This window comes from Adiantum capillus-veneris, chromosome 4 (genome assembly GCF_014529385.1).
Source record: "Adiantum capillus-veneris isolate H3 chromosome 4, ASM1452938v2, whole genome shotgun sequence".
Classification (NCBI taxonomy): domain Eukaryota; kingdom Viridiplantae; phylum Streptophyta; class Polypodiopsida; order Polypodiales; family Pteridaceae; genus Adiantum; species Adiantum capillus-veneris.
In genome coordinates, this window is record NC_140934.1 from 40,118,998 (window position 1) to 40,131,583 (window position 12,586).

Here is a 12,586-nt window from a genome sequence, read left to right on the forward strand (position 1 = left end):
AGATCATTTAGCGAGACTGCTCATTGCCCAAATATTCAGATTACATGGCATGCTTGAGACAATAGTCTCTGACAGAGATTTCCGATTCACGAGTTTGTTTTGGAAGGCTATTTGGGAGAACATTGGCACACGGTTGCAGTTCTCGTCATCTTTCTGTCACAAACAGTTGACGTATCAAAGCCCTGAAGAATGGAGCCAACTTGCAGATGCCGACTGAGGGGCCTAAACCCTAAGAAGAACAAGTAACAGAAGAAGAAGTCCCAACAACTTATGGGGACCCCGTTCGATGGGGTCCCAAGTGAAGGATTAAAATAAAGCAGGACCCGCACACATGCGTAGCAGCTAATGCCGTGGCAGTTTTCGGATTTTCCGCTGACAGTGCTGATGTGGCAGATTTCCGCAAAACGCGCTGACAGTGCTGACGTGGCAATTGTAAGGAATTCTGTGATTTACGCTGGCAGCTTTTTGGCATTGCTTTTGGACCAAAAGCTTTTGAGTTTGAAGGCTTTTCATGTAAACTGCTTTTCATAGGCCAAAGGCCTTAAAATATATGCAAAGGGCTCATTCTTGGGCATGCTTCTTGGAGAAGGTGCGAAGCCTGGAGTACCGGCTTGTACTAAGTTGATGCAATATAAAGAAATACCGAAAGGGGCGCCAAGGTTTGGAGCCAATACTCTCTGGGGTCAAATTCCGCAACTCCGTGTCGGGTGTTGTCTCTCTCATTTCAGTTGTTATTGAAGTGCTAAAAGTCTGTTCAGTCTATTCTTTTCTATTGGCATGTGGTGTGCGTCAGTGACAGTGGTATTAGAGCATCAAGCGTGTGCTTTTCGGAAAGCATAGTGGTCCTACAAAAGAGCAAACAAAGCTATTGGAATTTTACTTGAAGTATCTTCAGCCCCCGACCCCGGACTTATTAGCCGCTCCCACCCTTACTTCATCGCGCATCGGGCGCGCTGCCGTCTTCACCTCTCATGTCTTACAGGGCATAAGCCAAAAAGATCACTTGCAAAAAAGGATCCAAGATTTGTTTTGAGTCACTGTTTTTCTTAGAGGTAGTGCCATGCAGATGTTGATGTCTATAGCTACCAAGCCACACACTCCAAGGACTTGGCAAGCTTTCAAGAAAAATTTTGCTCGAAGTTATATGGTTTCTGACATCTTCCTTCGGAGTGCAACATCTGGTAGAGTGGGGTATCCTGAAATGCTTGCCATGGAAATCCTAGCAGATTATAACTTGAAATTTCTCAACATCTCTTAGTAGATGTCTCTTCTCGAGCTGATAACCTTGGAGGTCCAGTGTGATTGCTATGTCGTGGGACTACCATCGTCGCTAGAGGAACACAGTCTGTCCAAGAGTTGATGGACCATGCTATGGTTGTCTACGACCTTATGGAAGGAACCTAACTCTAATTTTTGATGTAGGTTTGAGGATGGAAAGTTTGTCGACTTTTCGAGCTCGATTGATGTCGAGATTGCTTTTTAAGTTTGAGTTTTGTTTGAACTTGTTTGGTGATTCTGTTTGGAATTTGTTTGAAATAAATGGTATTTGTTTTGAACCTGTTTTGGTGCCGATTTGAAGTGTATGACTTTGGTTTTAATACTGGTTTCATTGATTGGTGATTTTTACTCCCGGGTGAAGAAGTGAGAAATATTGTTTTGGTATTGTTTGAACCTCGGAACGACGCAAGCCGATGCCGGGGGAGTGTTTCGTTGTATGTTTGAAAACCTCGGAACGACGCAGACCGATGACTGGGGAGCGTTCCGTTGTATGCTAGAAAACCTCCGAACAATGCAGGTCGATGCGTGGGGAGCATTTGGTTGTATGCTTGAACCTCCAAGCGATGCAGAGTGCGGTCTAGGGAGCGTTTGGTTGTACAATCCTTTGAGCTCATGGCCCAGACCTTTTTAGGTTATTTGCGGGGGGAGTGACGAGGTAGTCGTCGAGTAGCTTCATACCGCAGACCGTTTGTCTCGGGGGAGTGCTCAATGGCGCTGTTTGTTGTGTCTTGTAACATGCATATGTAAGCATTTGTGTTGCATTGTGATGTGCGAACTATTGAATATTTCTAATTGGGTGAGATTGCCTGGGTATGTAATTTTAGTGCATCAAGACACCCGTGGAAGATCAGTGCGGTTTGGGTATGATGGCTAATTTTAGTACACCAAAATATAAAGAGTATCGAGCTGCACGAAAGGAGAAGCCAACTCCTTGATCAAAAGAGTCGAAAGGAGAAGCGAACTCCTTAGCAAAAAAAATAAAATAGTGAACTGATTGTCCCTCACTTTTTTGAGCTAACTTGAGTTGTTTTGCAGATATACTGTAATCGCAGACGATTACTTTCTTTCAAGAAGGGGGGATGTCACAAACTGCTGACGTGTCAAAGCCCTGAAGAATGGAGGCAACTTGCAGATGTCGGCCGAGGGGCCTAAACCCTAAGAAGGACAAGTAACAAAAGAAGAAGTCCTACCAACTTATGGGGACCCCGTCTGATGGGGCTTCAAGTGACATAAAGGATTAAAATAAAGCAAGACCCGCACACATGCGTAGCGGCTGATGACGTGGCAGTTTTCGGATTTTCCGCTGACAGTGCTGACATAGCAGATTTTCGCAAAACGCGTTGACAGTGTTGACGTGGCAGTTGTACGGAATTTCGTGATTTACGCTGGCAGCTTCTTGGCATTGCTTTTGGACCAGAAGCCTTTGAGTTTGAAGGCTTTTCATGTAAACTGCTTTTCATAGGCCAAGGGCCTTTAAATATGTGCGAAGGGCTCATTCTCTGGCATGCATCATGGAGAAGGTGCAGAGTCTGGAGTACCGGCTTGTACTGAGTTGATGCAATATAAAGAAATACCGAAAGGGGCGCCAAGGTTTGGGGCAAATACTCTGCGGGGTGGAATTTCGCCACTCCGTGTCGCATGTCGTCTCTCTCTCTCTCTCTCTCTCTCTCAGTTTAGTTGTTATTGAAGTGCTAAAAGTCTATTCAGTTTGTTCTTTTCTATTGGCATGTGGTGCCCGTCTTGTGACACTTTCCACCCGCAGAAAGATGGATAATCTGAGATTGCAAATTCAGTCGTATTGGATTTATTGAAGTAACAATTTTGATTAGATGACTCAATGGGAAAAGTTTTTGCCCTTGGTGGAATTTGCCTACAATAACACGATCCACTCTTTGACGGGGAAAGCGCCATTTGAGATTATTGAAGGTGCTACGAAGGTTCCACCCTTCCTAAGCACGAAAGATAAGATTTTTGAAGCCGACCAGTACACGAGGGACTTGGACATTGCTTTTGCCAAGGTTCGGGAGGCTTTAGCGAAATCTCAAGAAAGACACAAGAAGAAAGTAGATCGACACCGTCACGATTAAAGGAGGAAGATTGAGTGCTCTTACGTTTTCAGAAGGCACGCCTGAGAAAGAAAAACGGAAAGGAGCGGCTTTTTCCAAAGCTTAGCATGAGATACTATGGACCTTTCCAGATAAAAGAAAAGATAAATGATGTCTCCTTAAGATTGAAGTTGCCCGATACTTCGAGAATTTACAATGCTTTTCACGTGAGTCTCTTGAAGCTTTTTAAAGGCGATGTGCCTGATGATGGGGAGCCAGATGAGCAATCCGAAGTGGAGGAAAGCGAGTAGATACTCGTTCCAAAACAGATATTGACACATAAAGATAGAAAGATTAAAGGTAAAGTGATTAGGCGGTTCTTGGTTAAATTCAAGAACTATCCTGCATTGGATGCGAAGTGGATGAAGGAGGAGGACCTAGGAGATACTCCTCATATTGTGGAACTTTACCTTGAAGCATTTTGTTTAGCATAGCCTACTCCGATAGAACCTCGATTTCAGCATGGGCGAATCTAGTGCAACGGGTTTGCACAAGAGGGGAGTCGCTCCGCTCCTTTGTCAACAGATTGCCCCGATTTTTGATATAGAGTCACTGATGTCCCTTTGGGTTTCAGGGATACTGTTGGGCTAACAGTATTCTGCTGTATGGCTTTATGAATTGGAATTCCCGAAAATGAAAATGATACTGATTGATTTGTACTTGCTTGTTTGAGTGCAAGAACTGATAGACGAAATGACTCCAGCATTTCGGTCTCATAAATCTCTATAGACATGATTGCAATATAGATTATTTAATCCGGCATCTATGAGGTCCCGACTGGATATAGATGCAATTGCTAAATACGTTGCCGATTAATCATGGTCTGAGATTTGGAATGATTTTGAATGTGATTTGTCATGTGATGTGACTGTCGATTGGTACATGTGCTAGATGTGTTGTGCCTAGTGCGTCGGTACTAACTGTCAGTGTCTGCTAAGACAGTTTATGGCCTCTGTCTGTTTTGCAGGCATAATCGAGGGCGATTACAATTCTTTCAAGAGGGGGGGGGGGGTATGTCACAAACTGGTGACGTGGTTGGTCCTTGGACACACACACCTGCTGGCTGTCTCTCGGATTATGCGTCGACAGGCTGTACGAACAAAGTGTACGGAATTCCGTAGATCGCGTTGACAGGCTGACGTGGCAGCAATACGTAATTCCTCTTTTTGGATTGACATGATGACGTGGCAAAACTTCACAGAATTCCATAAATTGCGCTGGCTGAATTTGCTGGCAGCTTTTGGGATATTAGCTTTTGAGTTGAGAAGCTTTTAAAAGTTGAGAAGCTTTTGATTTTAAAAGATTTTGGGACTCTGCTTGTGGGCATCCCTTGTACTTATAAATAAGTTTACTTCGCAGAGCATCTGGACGTAGAGTCCGAGAGTGAGCACCTATCCACTCTCTTTTGTGCTTTGAACACAGATTAATACAAAAAGAAATACCGAAAGGGGCTCCAGTCTTTGGGGCCAATATCTCTAGGCACAGAACTACGTCGGGCTGTGTCGACGTAAGTGTGAATTGTGAATTGTTTTGAAGCGAATCTCTACTGTGTCGCGGTAGAATCTTGACTTGGGGTGTCCAAGTTTGTTACAAATACCACATTATGCACATGTAGTAGATCCTCTTTATAGGTTGTTGAGAAAGAATCAAAAGTTTCAATGGGAAGAAGAGCATAGAAAAGCCATGAGAAAGCTAAAGAAGCTACTTCTTTCATCACCAACCTTGAGAAAGGTAGACTATGTATGTGAAAAACCTTTCATTGTGACAGTGGACACGAGTCCTATAGGGATAGGATGGGCAGTAGGGCAAGATGATGACCAAGGAAAATATGTAGTGAAGTTTGGGGCCAAGGTTCTGAGTTCTCGCCAACGAGATTATGCACAAGTAAAAAGGGAACTTTGGGGATTAGTTACAGCATTGAGGTGTGACAAGGAGTGCTTGATAGGGGCATCAGTGGTTGTGGAAACTGATTGTCTGCCTCTTCTTGGAATGATCACAAACTGTTCGACTCCTGATATTGCAATGTTGCGACGGATAGCCTACATAAAGTCCTTGAATTCCGAGTTCAAGCATACTGCAGGGAAGGACAATCCAATGGCAGTCTATAGATATGCTATCCAGGGCTATGTATGAAGATGAACAGGACATGATTGTTGAGGGAGATGATGTAGGCACAAAGTTTTACACTATTGCTCATGCAAAGAATAATCATGTATGTTTTCTGTCTTCACTTGAGTCCTTTGTAGAGGAGCTTTATGAGGGTGAATGGCTCTTGATATGTCACTACTTAAGTACTTTGTAGAAGCAGGATGATTGGACTGAGCAAGATTTTAAGAGGATAAGAAGAAAAGCATATGGATACTTCTTGAGGGATGGCTACTTATGGAAGCATCCTAAACGAAGAGTTGGAACACCATTGCGGGTAGCATGCGATAAGGTTACTCAACACAACAAATTATCAAGGAGTTCCATGAAAGTTTATGGGTAGGACATCGAGGTGTATGGGTAACATTTGCCAAGGTAAAAGAAAGGTATTGGTGGAAAGGGATATACAAGGATGTGGTTGACCATTAGCCATGCATGACAAATGGGTTGTGGACTTGGTCACAATGCCTTTGGGACTTTGGCAAATGAGGTATTTAGTGCTTTGCAAGAGAAGATTTGTCCAATCAAGTTAAAGGGCGTGCATTAAGGACAAAGAATACACAAGCTGTGTATAAATTCCTTCTGAAAGATGTGATATGTTGCAAATAACTGCAAATAGAGGAGAACTGGATGCTGATGAAACAAGGGAATTCTTCTCTAGGATGGGCAAGATAACTGCAAATAGAGGAGAACTGGATGTTGATGAGACAAGAGAATTCTGCTCTAGGATGGGCATCAACCTGGCTTTAACTTGTGCTTATAACCTAGAGGGAAATGGCAAAAGTGAAAGAGGGCATCCTCCAATAATCAAAGCTTTAGCTAAGGCTTGTGAAGGTAAGCTTGGAGAGTGGCCAAGGTTACTGCCTTTTGCATTGTGGACTGACCGTACGACACATAGTTCAGTCACTGAATTGATATATGGTCAAAAATCTGTGATGCCAATTGAAGGTGTAGTTCTTACATGGAATGTATTGCCATGGGAAGATGGAATGAGTAGAGAAGACCTTCTTGCATTGCACATACGACAATTGGAAAGAAGGCCTGAAGACATTGAGCTTGCAAAAGAATGCAAGGTTGAAAAACAAAGATAGATTTGACAAGAGGCATAGGCTCAGACCAAAAGAGATTGAAGAAGTTGATTGGGTGTTGGTGTATGATAGAAGCCTTGAAAATCAGCACTCTACAATAAGGAAGCTTGCAAAGAGATGCTTTAGTACTTATCTTGTCAAACATGTGCATGGAAATGCAACTTACACCTTGCGTGAACTAGATTTGACAAAAATGAAAATTCCTATTGAAGGAAAAAGAATTAAATTATTCAAAAGAAGAGGGAATGCTAATCCATTTGATGCACTATCAAGTGAAGAGGATGATGGATCCAACTATATGTAAATTGAGGATGAAAGTGAAGCTATGGTGTTTCACCATGAGTTTGGATGCTTAACATGCTACTGTGGCACATACCGGAGGATGTGGAGGTTCAGAGAGGGTGGATGTTGAGACGTGGCACGTAGATAGTGTGAAATAAAAACATTCACCTCACTTTTGACACTCCTCGATGCATGGAAAGAAAAGCAATCATGTACATATTGTGATATATGCTAAAGCGGCTACTGCGGTCGCTATCATGTACAAACCTATCCGGGGAGTCATGGCCCTAGATGTGGGGTCTTTGCGTGCCTTCCCACTTGATAAGATGCTTAATTTGGTTTGACAATGTACATATTCCAAGTGTTTCATGGTGGCACACTCATCTCGCCTATAAAGACTGCCTATAAAGACTGATGCGAGCAAAAACTGCCAAAAATAGGAGCTAATATGTGCCGTTGCAGAATTGCATGGAAAGTGACCCAAATGGTATATTGATGAAAAATGATGCTTATCTATGCTTTTTATGCTTATGCGAGTATTCTTACAAATTTAGGGATTTTTCTAACTATTTGGGATTTTTCACTTAAAAAATGAGCTAAAAATGACCTAGTTTTAGTCCAAAGTGGCAAAATGGCCCAAAAATTGACACATCAGCTCATATTGCCGTGGGGAACAAAGAGATGACTGTGCAATAGCTTCCATGGTTGCCCATTCTATGTGTTGTAGTCCCGCCTCTTCGCAATCTTGTATTTGAGCGTATGAGGGAGTGAATTAGGGTTTCTCTTTATCAAAATGGTTTGTGAGCTTCAACTTAGAAGCTCTTAAATCTCTGCAAAATCAGAAAATCGTCGCCAGTGAAGGTGGAAGCTCGTACATTCCTTTCAACTGTTTGATGTTACGACTATGTAATTGGGGCGATGCTATATGATACTCTATGAAAGAGGTTTGGGTTTTGATTGAGATTTGTGCTTGTATGAGCATTGAGGTTTCATGGCTGAAACTTTAGTGTTTTTAAATGGTCTTTTAAAGTGAAATTGAATGTGATTTGGTGATCCTCTCATCATAATCTCAACTACGAAAACAAGCAAATTCGAAGCACAATAGGAAAGAGGGTTTGTGACTTTGTTGTTACGAACGCTCTTAGATTCTTAGTCACCCTTAGAAAGAGGGTTAGTGATTTTACATAAATGTTTTTTTTTAAAGTGTTTGCGACTCTCATCACAAACTCTCACATCTAGAGGTTCTGCGCCTTTCCAACTAGACCGCACACATCCCAACATCGCTACCTTCACAAGTTGGTGGTGGGCCGTGGCTGAGAGAGAGAAGAAGAAGAAGAAGAGAAGGAAGGAACGGGGGGGGGAGAGAGAGAGAGAGAGAGAGAGAGAGAGAGAGAGAGAGAGAGAGAGAGGCCGTGGGCTGCTTTTTGGCGGTAAACGTTTATTTTGAACAAAAAGATCATCCAAAGAGAAGAAAACAGACTCTTAAATCCACCCAAATAGTCAGTGCCAGTATGTTTCTTTAAAGGAAAGTTGTAAATCTTTTCACCTTCTAGGAGCGTTGTTGGTTTCTTTAGAAATGACAAAAAGGTTTTGGCAGAAAATGTAGGGTCTTTGAAAGATACACAAGATTCTATATCGCTTACTGTTTCGTGTTTGTGCTTCTCTTGTCCAAACCAACCATTAGCGGATATGTACATTTAACCGAGATTGTTACTGTATTCCCACCTCCACATGGCTTGGTCAAGGTCTCTTGTTTCCTTGTACTTGACAGCAGAAATGGTGACGTTTTTCGTGATTTCTGAATTCTGATTAATAATAACAATTTTTTTGCTCTCTCAGCATAGTCAAGCTATATCCAGTTGGCAATGCCATTTGTATTTTGAGTACTGCACAATGTTGTCTAAATGGACATATGCTCAGTATCTAATCTGAAATTGACGTATTTCCAGCATCAATGGTGAACAAGGTCTCGTGGAGCTACAGCAGTCAATCGGCAACATCTCGACGGCTCAACTCAGATGCCACAATTGAAGTATCCTACCACTTTTGACTGCTTTATTAGACAGATTTAAGGCTTGTATCTTAAGAGCCAGTTTACTTACTCTTGTGATTCAGGTTGTGATTGAAATTCCTTTTGCATTTCGATTTCTCCCAGTGGAGATGATTGAAGGGACTGGCACTCAGGCCCTTAGCCAGTTACTGAAAGCTATGCTACCTCGTTTTTTAACTCAGGTAACTTGTAGCGGGTCATTCTTAATTGTCTCTTTGGACCTGTATGACTGTAGTTAGATGATCATTTCCCTTCCTTTACTCGGCTCCTAGTTTACCCTTTTGACAGCTTCAAAAAGACTACCTTGCATGGGCATCGGGTGACTCTTCCCGCCAACCTCTTGGGACAGGCGAAATCTAGTTGAACACCAATGATGACTGTTATTCGTTCTCATACCCATGTTTTTGCAAATTTTGCAGAGCTCCACTTGAATGTATATTGACAACAAAAATTAGTAGTATTTTAGGCTCATTTAAAGGACTCAAACTTGTGCTTCCAAACATTTTGTAAATGTCTTCTTGTAGTATTCTTGTTGACTGTGGCAGATATGCCTCTTCTTCTGAAAGCCACTTTTTGTTGAAAGGATGTTTTACCACCTCATTGCTGTATTTTCATATGTGCTGTTGCATCTATAGTGACATTGTGGTGTTTTCCTGTTATGCTTGAAGAAGAAACACAGTAATTGAAATGACGCTTACTATGCACTCCTCATATGGTTTTGATTTCTTGCAAGATAAGGTATTATCACCTTGGATGGGTTAAAGAAGCTAGCTGTGGTAGGTGAACTACAAATTAACCTAATTGGTTTACTTGCTTGGTCTTGGACACTCCAAGTGAGAAATCAATAGCAACACACGAACAAAAATTGCAAAATCATGTAACTTTGGAGGGAGAGAGAGAGAGAGAGAGAGAGAGAGAGAGAGAGAGAGAGAGACCGGCATAGCAGAGTTTGGAGCCAAGCTGCACTGGCCCCAAAGATTGGTGCCCCTCTCGGTATTTCTTTACTATTACTTCGCATAAGTACAATTTTCGAGGGTCAAACTCTCTTCGAGAGTTTGCGTCCAGATGCTCTCCGAGAAGTGGTTCTCTCGGCATTTATAAATTTACAAGGGATGCCCATGAGCAGAGCCCCAAACGCATCATGTTCAAAAGCAATGCACCCAATAGCACCTGCTCAAAAGCTCCAAACAGAAAGTGGCCCAAAAATTGCTGGCGCAAATTACCGAAATCTGTATTGCTTGCCATGTCATCGTTGTAGTGGGATTTACGAAAATTTGCCATGTTAGGAGTCCGGACGACTTTGCCATGTCAACAGTCAGTACGTTTTGCTCAACAGTCTGTACGTTTTGCTGAGGTTCAGTCTAGAGGTCAAGCTTTTGGTAAAATGGGTTTAGGCCCCTAGGTCGGAGCTCCGTAGGTGCTTTGAGTTGATAGGTCAGGGATTTTTCAAATTCATAACTCCTTTTTAGGCTCTTTGTCCACAACTTCTGCAAGGTTATTATGGATTTAGTTTCTCTTATCCACTTGGCCATTTCTCTTACATTTTACGCCACGTCATGACTGTGACATCTCTCTTGAAAGAATTGTAATCGCCCTTGATTACGCTTGCGTAATGGCCAAAAGGGCAAAAATTTTCTCATTAGACTCTGACCCTCATGTACCCACACCCTACTTTACTAATCCAACACTTATACAAAGACGTCAATCATTGATCAATCACATTTTTGTTGAGGATCTCATATACAAATCCTAATCATTGTAACCATTTAACACTCACATTCATATTGAGATTGCGTTGAGCTTTTCAACATTGTCTTGATTAAGTAAATCTTATTACTATCAGTTTCATATTCTTTCTTTTCACATTTCAATCAAGCTATCCATGACCACGACTATTCCCACAAGACAATACATTCACATGGCATGCAATTCTCAAAATCAGACACTTCATTCACATTGAATATTGTGTTTTAACCATAGCCATAAATGTAACCAACAATCCATAACCACCATAACCGACGTCTTACCTCACTGTGATCATAACCATAACCATAAATATACCGGTATAAACCATACTCAAACCGGCATGACCATAACCAAACTGGCATAAATCATACTCAAATTGGCATGTCCATAACACCACAACGATAGCCAAAACTTGTAACCATATATATAACCAACAATCCGTAACCATAATCGACAACGCATTACCTCAGTGTGACCATAACCATAACCATAACCATAACCATAACCATAACCAAACCGGCATCAACCATACTCAAATCAGCATAAACCATAAACAAATCGACATAAATCATACTTAAATCGGCATAATTATAACACCACAATGATAGCCAAAACTTGTAACCATAACTGTAACCAACAATCTGTAACCATAACCAACAACGGTTTACTTCATTGTGACCATAACCATAACCATAACCATAACCAAACCAGCATAACCATAACACCACAACGATAGCCAAAACTTGTAATCATAAATGTAACCAACAATCCGCAACTATAACCGGCAACACCTTACCTCATTGTGATCATAACTATAGGCAACCGAATCTGCATCAACCATACTCAAACCGGCATGATTATGACTAAACCGGCATAATCCATACTCAAAGCGGCATAATCGTAACATCACAACGATAGCCAAAACTTGTGATGAAAACAATAACCATGTCTGTATAGCTTTAGAAGGTGGTTACAAAAAATTGTGCTAGCAAAGATCACTATGTTCAAAATACCAAAAAGAGTACAATACTAAAAGTCATTGTCGCCTAAATACCACACCACTACATTGATGATGTGTTTTCCACATTACTTTCTTGAGGCCAAGAACCGAATGCTATCTTCATTGCCTCCACTTGCTTGTGTGGAAACCAAGTTTTCGTGAAATGTAGCAAGGTAATGTTTTAGTGCAACGACATTCATACTAGACATTGTTCATTGTAAACATCATTAGCATGACAAGATTATCGGATTTTGGTATGGCATGCCATTTGTGATAGCCACAAGTAAAAGCTTTATGACGAACATAATATAAAACCCTCAATCTTTGGTGTTTGATTGTGTGGGCATGTACGTCAAGTTATTTGACACATATTCAAAAGCATAATTTTTTTTGAAATAATGCAAACATAACCATATTACTCCATTGTCTGCACGTGACATCCTCGGGGTGACCAAGCTTCATTCTTAGTTGAGGATGTGTTGCATAAGCAGAAAAATGCCGCAAAACTTTATGCTCGCAAAAAAAAAATAAAATGTAAGAGAAGCTCTGCATAAACATAAGATGATCTCAATCATAAAACAAAGTCATCCAAAGCATCATACTTCTTGATACGCGAGATGTATCGAATGAGTGAGCGCAATGAGAGCGAATCAAAAAAGAGAATTGCGCTGTTGTCCTTTGGTAGATGTTTAATTGGGCATGTAAGGTCCTCCTCTTAGCCTTTACTCTTGCTGAAATATTTAAGCCGTCGATTTTCCGAATACGATCAAGTAAAGCACCCTAGCTACCCACGAGACGCTTTCGATTTTAACCATGGGAACATGGATATAATCAATGCAAAGCTATCCATGATACACTTTCGGTTTTGACCATGGGAACGTGGATATAACCA

At 41.5% G+C, this 12,586-nt stretch overlaps 1 protein-coding gene across 2 annotated transcripts in view; it reads left to right on the top strand.

Moving 5' to 3' along the window:
- Positions 1–9,543, top strand: part of LOC147459014 (RAP release 2, galactose-binding-like domain protein, putative (DUF1997)) — a 91,230-nt gene extending 81,687 nt beyond the window's left edge. Inside the window, exons 4-6 of one of the 2 annotated variants that reach the window (XM_086510399.1) lie at positions 8,848–8,930; positions 9,014–9,130; positions 9,221–9,543. In XM_086510399.1, coding sequence (XP_086366525.1) covers positions 8,848–8,930; positions 9,014–9,130; positions 9,221–9,271 — 251 coding nt within the window. In that variant the 3' untranslated portion in view covers positions 9,272–9,543. The remainder of the gene's footprint in view (positions 1–8,847; positions 8,931–9,013; positions 9,131–9,220) is intronic. The other variant, XM_086510398.1, reaches the window with a different exon arrangement.
- The last annotated feature ends 3,043 nt before the right edge of the window (positions 9,544–12,586 follow it).